This window comes from Miscanthus floridulus, unplaced genomic scaffold (assembly GCF_019320115.1).
Source record: "Miscanthus floridulus cultivar M001 unplaced genomic scaffold, ASM1932011v1 os_2167_1_2, whole genome shotgun sequence".
Lineage (NCBI taxonomy): Eukaryota > Viridiplantae > Streptophyta > Magnoliopsida > Poales > Poaceae > Miscanthus > Miscanthus floridulus.
The window spans coordinates 37,407-45,387 of record NW_027098135.1 but is presented as its reverse complement, the minus strand read 5'-3'; the positions used below and the strand labels follow the sequence as shown (position 1 = coordinate 45,387).

Below are 7,981 nucleotides of genomic sequence, written 5' to 3'. Positions count from 1 at the left end.
AATCAATCTTCGCTCGATCAGACCGCTGGATAGAGCTGCTATTAATGTATCTGTGAGGAAAACCAATAGATTGGTAATGTCATCAGAGGACTCGTGAACGAGCGGTAATGTTCTGTAATTTCAGAATACAAACAAAAAATGTTCACTATCACCTGTGCAATAAGTGTATTGCCTATGGTCTAGCTTATTCCTATGCTGTATAAGTCTACCTCTCCCTGTTATTACAAAGAAACAATAGCTATTCCATTCTCACTTCTGGTTGTTTATTATATCTCCAGGCTAAAGCTCTGGCTGAGAAGAATGAACGAGATATGCAAGTTCAGAGGGAGCAGGCAGAGAGAGATGTATGTGCTAATTCTTTTCATATCTGGATCAGCTTGATTATGCTATTTTAGTTCAAGGCAACACTCAACAGTCCACATTATGTAAAATTGTTTTCACCTTTTCATAATCTTATCATCATTTTTTTAGTCAGTGATCACAGCATGCCTTGGCCCTTTAGCTACACTTGCTTGGTTGCTAATAGACCACTTGTTTGTTTGGGAATTCTGAATTACAGAGAATTGGAGACACTCTAGACTTTGAAATTAAGAGGTGGTCTGCTGGGAAAGAGGGCAACTTGCGTGCTTTGTTATCAACTTTACAATATGTGAGTGGCTGATACTTTTGCTACTAGAGTGTGAAGATAAGCTGCATGTGTTTTTGTTATCAACTCTTTTGTACAGAAATTCAAACTACACTTGCTGTCTAGCCTTGTTGATTTCTACAATTTCTACAAAAAGGGATGTACAATGTACAGATTGTACCATAGTTGATTTGAAATGTGATTTGGCTTACTTAACATGTATCTCCAATATCAACTTACCAAGACTAGTTCCAAAAATATATGTTCTGGTCGAATTTGAATTGTAAATTTATTTTTTTTTGGTGGAAAAATGATTTGCAGGGGCGGTTGGTACTGTAGCCGCCCCTACAAATCGATTTGTAGGGGTGGTTGGTGTTCCCAGACCGCCCCTATAAATCGATTTGTAAGGGCGGCTACAATACCAATCGCCCCTACAAATCAGCGATTTGTAGCCACCCTTTCATAGGGGCGACTGGCAAAACCGCTCCTACAGAGGGTTATCAGCCACCCCTAAAAAAGGTTTTCTACGTAGTGACTGATCCTAGAAATCAAAATTTAAGGGTGGTTAGCTCAGTAAAACCGCCTCTGAAAATCTTAGGTCTTGTTTGGTATAGCTTCATCAATAGTTTCATGAACTGTTGAGTTGTTTCTTGCCAAATGGGTCTTTTGAAAACAACTTCAGCTATGAAGCTCCTTAAATCAGGCTCTCACATGGGAATAGAGTGGGTTGAAGTTGAAAATAGTAGCTTTTCACAGCATCACCTCACACTTGTGGGCCTTCTGTGGGATTATGTGAGAGCATATTTTAAGGAAAACTACATGCAAAGTTGTTTTGCCAAACAGGTCTCCAAAACTGCTTTAGCTTCACCGATATAGCTACTCGTGAAGGTGAAACCCAAAAAACAACTTCACTAGTGAAACTGAACTATGCCAAATGGGGCTATTCTCAGGGATGATTAACATAGAACAACTGTCCCTAAAAATATGGGTTCATGTGTGAACTGTGCTTAAAATCGATTTTAAAGGAACTTTTTTCAAATAAAGTCCTAGGAAGACAAACTTTTATCAAAACTATAGAGCTTAGCAATATCTAAAAATTTGTAGTTGATGATTTTTTTTATTTGACATTATTTAATGCCAAAATTTGCATTTTAAGTTCTCTAAATCAGGAATTGAAATTGTGAATTTTCAAACAACTTCGGAAGGATACGCTCCCTATATCAAAGTTGAAGTGTCCAACAAGATCTAAAACTTTATATTTGAAGCCTTTTCATTTGAGATAGTTTTGTGCCAAAATGTTGAATACAAGATCTACAAAAGATTTAAAAATGTCAAGATCCATATAAGTTAATACAAAAGATTTAAAAATGTCAGGATGAGACTTGCGACACTGTGATCTTGCCATTGACCCTCGCATGAGCTAAAATATTATTGTGTCCTTTCGGTGCAGTTTAATATTTTTATGATTTTTAATACTATTTCTAAGCCCCTGAAAATTGTTTTTTATGGATAGTTTGTAAAACCGCCCATGAAAAAACCTCATTTCCACAATCGGTAACATAGTAACAGTTTCAAAACCATCTATAAAAACTGATTTTGACCATTTCTGAAAATCGTCTGTGTGGTAGTGCCAAGGTTGGACAGTAGATGTGGAAGGGTGTCAGCTAGAGTAGGAGAAAATATTTCGGTTAGCGGTGGTGAGTGCATCGCTAAAGCCAATGAGAGACAATGCATTGCCAAAAGGAGAAGAAGGCTCAATTAGCGGTTATAGGGAAGGCGATGGTAGCAAGCTTGAGAGATGGCAAACGAGTAGAGGAGTGTGTTATAACTTATAACCAGGCTAAGGCCCTGTTTGAAATATAACATCTTTTTTTTCCCCATTTCTTACATATTTTCTATAAAAATGAACTGATTCATGCAAAATTCCTATATAATCCTTGCATTTCAAACGGGCCTAAAACATGCCCTATGTTAGCTATTTCCAATGAATAACATGTTTTAAAATATGCATATGCTTTTCAAGGACTTAGAAAACCAGAGTCAAACAAGACACGGAACGTGATTCTCACCGAACCAACACATGATCACAAGATCTTTGTTCTAGTCAATGTGGCACCACGCCTCGGTCCGACATCTCCAGATTGCAGCTACCACCGAGAAGGACATATATTGCTAAGCCGCGACTAGTCGTGTAGTTTATTTAAAGAAAATGCCCATAATTAGCTATCCCGGGGCTCACAGAAAAACCTGCCCGCGGCGACGCAGTCAAGGCATCAAAGCGTGTGTTTCAGGAGACCGAGCGGCTCGGACGGTTTGTTACCGGACGCTAGGGCCATGTTTAATTCCCGAATTTCTGAATTTGGCACTATGCAAAAAAAAAAGATTCCCTGTCACATCAAACTTGCGGTATATGCATGGAGTACTAAATGTTGACGAAATCAAAAACTAATTGCACAGTTTGGTTGTACTTTGCGAGACGAACGTTTTGAGACTAATTAGTCAACGATTGAACAATTATTACCAAATACAAACGAATACTACAGTGCCACTACAGTGTCTTAGGTTTCCGACGGCACCAAATCTGGCCAGAACTAAACATAGCCTAACTCGATCCTAGGATCAACTCCGTTTCTCACCGAGGCAGGTCCCCAAAATAATTCCAGTTGTCTTCCGTGGATGTGCCACGATTATCATATCTATTAGTCGTGTTATCTTATACATAGATATAAGTTATAGATTTAGCTTATACACAGGTATGCGTGCGTGCGTATAGTGTGAGTCGATGTGAGTTCAGATACTACAGCTTTATAATCGAAGGTTGAGGCGAATAAAAAACACGTGTTTCAGGTTGGGCCGCCTGACAGTGAACCTCTCTGCAGACTAGGCGATTGAATTTTCGTCGTCAAATGGTCCGTCCAATAGCTTGCACGCTTGCGCAACCTCTCTCTCTTTTTTTCTGCAGGCCGCACACCGTGCTCTATACGAGTTAGAAAGTTTAGACTTCGGCCCACTCTATCGATTGTATTTTAGTTTTTTCCACTTTCTTTTTGGTCGTCCCTTGACTGCGAAGGCGCGTCCAAGAGCAGATGGCAAAGCGGAGCAGGTGCCACCAACCCCGGCCGGCCCATCTAGGAGCACGACCTGCTTCCATTTGGATGGGGGCACCGGAGAATTAAGGACCCGTTTGGCAGGGCACCGTAAACGGCTTCGGCTTTGGCTCCTGCCGAAGCCCTGCCAAACGGGTGACGGGAAGAACGGCTCCGCTGCCGAAGCCTGCCAAAGCCAGAGCCCTTTTTCTATTGCGCAGACGGAGCCACAAAACCAAGCTCCTCCTGGCTCCTCCTTCCTCGGGGCGTGAAAGGACACGGTGGCCCTTCTGCTTGAGCGCGTAGCAGCCAGGCCAACTGGTTTCCTTGCGTACGCATGCTTTGCCTTACGTAAAGAAGAGGAGGACCCTGTAGCAAGAATAAGAGAAAAAGCAACTATTAGCTTCTCATTATAGGTTCAAAATCGCCTGGTACTTGTAAAATATGTAATAAATCACAAAAATATAAATAAAATGTAAAACCAAGTTAAAGCAAGGGCATTATGGACATTCACCCTCTTCCATCCATTCTACAAAAACAGAAGGAGCTATTTTGCCAAACGTTTTCCAGAACGGCTTCAGCTCCTCCAGAGGAGCTGCTCCTTCAGAGGAGCCAGAGTCGGAGCCATTTTCAGAGGAGCCAGAGCCCTACCAAACAGGCCCTAAAGAATTGCTTGGCATTTTAGAATCGATAACGCTGTTACTACTACAACAGGCTCATCACCACTGACTTTAGAGATCCCCATGTCCTCATCACCGTCGATTTCACCTCTCGTTAGTAAAAGCCAGCGGTGGTTATCGCCATTGTTTGAGTAAAATTCACCGTCGGTCCTTAAACTTGATGGTAGATGTCATCACAGTTCCTAAACTTATAAAGTGATATATGTGAGTCTCTAGACTTGGTTGGCAGTGTTATCTCGGTCCCTGAACTTATAAGGTGATCACTACTAGTCCCTAAACTTGACAGGTGGTGTTATTTCGGATCCTAAACTTAATATTGATCCAAATGGAGTCTAAAATGTCCAACACTCAAAAAATCATGGCCTAGCCCGGCTAGCCCAACTACAACCATAAGTATATAAGCAAACCATCATCCCAATCCACAATTCCGCATCTGTCCGACTCCCTCCTACGCACAACAGCTGTCGCCCGCCTCCTTCCCAAATCATGTGCAGACACGCTCGTCGCTCACTCGCTCAGGGTTGTGGTGGGCGTATGGGTGCTCGCCACTCAATGTCACGACGGATACAGCATGGCGGGCGCATAACTCCTTCCTCCGTTGCCATTCTTCCCTATCTCCGGCTGCTGTTCGATGCCTAGCTCCTTGTTGTCCTCTCTCATCCTTACCTGGCTGGCTTGCTGCTCCGGTGGAGTCACACGACATGTTAATAATATTTTGTATAAACTTAGTTAAACTTAAAAAGAGTTTGATTATGATTCCAAAGTTTTACGTTATAAAAAAACATACTCCATAAAGAATATAATAATGCTTCTTGATATCATAAATGTTTTATGGTTAAATTGAAAATGTTGAGCTTAGCACCATGAAATGAGGATTGGGACCAAGTGGACCCCAGATGAGTCAGTACTATGCAAGGTACAGCTACAGGGAAAAGTCGTTAGTCATGGTACATCAATGCGCGACAATTCCTGTGCTGGGATCGAAAGTGACCCGAGCAAAATTATCACAGAATCGCCGGAACCTCAAGTCAGGCATCAAATTCAGATGGTTGTGTACTCCAGTCGACAGCCTAAAGGCCTAGCCTATCCCGACCGTGAGATTTTTCCCCCTCTCCTTTTCCTTTCCATTTCCATGGAAAGCCGAAAGCGCGCAGAGATGGATACGTCAAAGCTTCGAGTCGAATCCTACAACTGTAGCACAGAATTTACAGAATTGCGGGGAGGGGCAGCACACGACGGCGGCTCGCTTCTTTTCTTCGCCGCTCACCGCTGATGCTTTCCTTTACTCATCGTCGGGTCCTGGATTTACACTTTTACAGCAGCAAAGAGAATGCTAATGAGTAATCATATCATATATTTACCCAAGCTGTAAGTAACATTTCCATTTTCCTATTGAAACTAGTAGTAAATTAATGTGATGTGATGCGAAGGACGATCAAGTGTTTGCGTGGTGGGAATTGGGATGAGGATGACTCGTCTTCCGATCAGCGGTTTCCGCTTTCTTTACAAAACCCATCCATCCATGACCTGGGAGACGTGGGAGGAAGCTGTTGACAGTTCAGCAGAGGAACCTGCCGGGCGCGAGGCCGACGCCGACGCAGACGGCGAGCGCGACCCACCACGCGGCCACCCCGCCGGCGCCGTGGTCCGGGTCCGCAACTCCTCGTCTTCCCCGGAGCAGGGAGTTCTCGGCCTCCAGCATCATGACCCAGCGGCGGTGCGCGGACAGCGCGACGGAGTCCCGCACGAGCAGCGCCGCGAGGTCGACGTTGGTGGCGCCCGCGGCCGCCAGCTTGTCCTCCGCCTCCCGCGCGCGCGACTGCGACAGGCGCAGCGCCCGCAGCAGGTCGTCGTCGGCGACGTCGCCCTTGTGGTCCTTGGCAGCGGCGGCGGCGGCGGTCTCCAGCCTTTCGAATGATGAATTCAGCCAATCAAATCAAACAACAGAAAGGTCGGATTGAGGTCGAGCAATGCAATCCCAATCCCGAGGGGACGGGCGAGAAAGGATTTGGAGACGGTGGGTGTGGTACCTGTGGAGAGTGGGGACGGGGCCGAAGAGCTTGGCCGGTGGGGGCAGGTCGCAGTTCTGGAGCAGATCGGGCCGGTGCCGCCGCTGCTGCTTGTGCGGCCGGTCGGCGGCCATCAGCATCATCTCCCGCTCCAAGTCGTCGTAGTGGCGCTCCAGCTCCCACTCCAGCCCGCCCTTGTTCTTCCTCCTCTCGTCCGCCGCCGGATCCTCCTCCATCGGCGGGCGGGCTAGAGTGGTTGTTGTGGTGTGGTGTGGGGGTTTGGTTTGGTGAAGGCGAGAGGACAGCGGTTGCTTCGGAACGGAGGAGGCTTCTCTCTCTTCCTTGTTGTGCCTTCCGCGAGCAAGCAAGGAAGCAACTGAAACCGCGGGCGCGGAGGAAGCGCTGGTTTTTCCTTCTTGGTTCTTGCTTGCCCGCCGCGTCTGCCGCCCGCGGGCCGCGGACCGGACGTCACCCACGGCTGCTGCTGATTCCTGCGAGTTCGCTCGTCCTTTCCGCCGCTTGGCCTGGCCTCGCTCGTCGCTGCGGTTCAATTCCGACGCTTTGCTTTGCGTTGCGTTGCGTCCGTCCCGAGTTAACCACGCCGCGGTGCTTTACAAGGAAGTCCAACCGCTATGCGTCGTCTATGCAGTGCAGCAGCTGATTTGCTTTTCCTTTCAACCACGGGCATCCTAGCGCCCAGACGTCGGAGCGAGCGCCGCTTCGGAAAGCCGCTTCCCTTCCTAAACTGCCCGCCCCTCGCGTATCGAAATAGATAGGAACTCGCTCGCCCCTGCGTATCGGAATAAAACGCAACCCGCTGCTTTTTTTATTTGAGGAAAATTCACCAGTGGTCCATAAAGTTAGCACAAGGTGTCACTTAGGTCCTCCAACTTTTAAAGTGATATCTGTAGGTCTCTAAAGTTGGCAGAGGGTGTCATCTAGGTCTCAAACTTTCAAAGTGATCACCGGGGGTCCCTAAACTTGGCAGAGGGTGTCATCCAGGTCCCAAACTTTCAAAGTGATCACCGCAGGTCCCTAAACTTAGCAAAGAGTGTCATCCAGGTCTCAAATATTGTAGCGATTCGGCACAGAATTTTAAAAAAGGAAATCTAAATTTTGGTAATATAGCTACATTCTGTAGAAAATTCTAAAAATTGTATCTTTTTAATGCGATCTCGCACGAAGATGTTTTTTATATAAAAGTTATAGCTCTCGACGGGATCTACAACTTTCTAGTTTTGAGTTGTTTTAATTTGAGATCGCTAATATACTCAAAAAAATTAAATAAATTTTTAGCAGTATATTAATCGCGTACGAACGCTTGTCGCCTTGAAAAAAACATATCTTCTTTATATGTCATCTGATAGAGATAATTTCTATATAAAAATTGTAGCGCTTGATGAAACATACAACTTTCTAATTATGAATTTTTAATTTAAGGTCGGTAAGATGCTAAAAAAGTTAAAATGCTGATTTCAGTTCATGTATAGTGGTTTTGCATTTTAAATTTTTTTGAACATCTTAAAGACTTCAAATTGAAAAACTCAAAATTAGAATGTTGTAGATCTCATCGAGCGCTAC

The 7,981-nt window shown here is 45.0% G+C and overlaps 1 protein-coding gene across 1 annotated transcript; it reads right to left on the bottom strand.

Moving 5' to 3' along the window:
- Nucleotides 1–5,235: 5,235 nt before the first annotated feature.
- LOC136534673 (uncharacterized) lies at nucleotides 5,236–7,077 on the bottom strand. The gene is made up of 2 exons (XM_066527061.1): nucleotides 6,422–7,077; nucleotides 5,236–6,298 (listed from the first exon to the last, which is right to left on the bottom strand). Exons 1-2 carry the CDS (start codon nucleotides 6,634–6,636, stop codon nucleotides 5,950–5,952), a joined length of 564 nt encoding a protein of 187 aa, XP_066383158.1. The 5' UTR covers nucleotides 6,637–7,077; the 3' UTR covers nucleotides 5,236–5,949.
- Nucleotides 7,078–7,981: the final 904 nt, after the last annotated feature.

Bases quoted from the DNA above. Each gene is read 5' to 3' on its own strand.
- LOC136534673 (XM_066527061.1), bottom strand. From the start codon at position 6,636: ATGGAGGAGGATCCGGCGGCGGACGAGAGGAGGAAGAACAAGGGCGGG. The intron at 6,299-6,421 runs GTACCACACCCA...ATCATTCGAAAG, and splicing joins CCCGTCCCCACTCTCCACAG to GCTGGAGACCGCCGCCGCCG.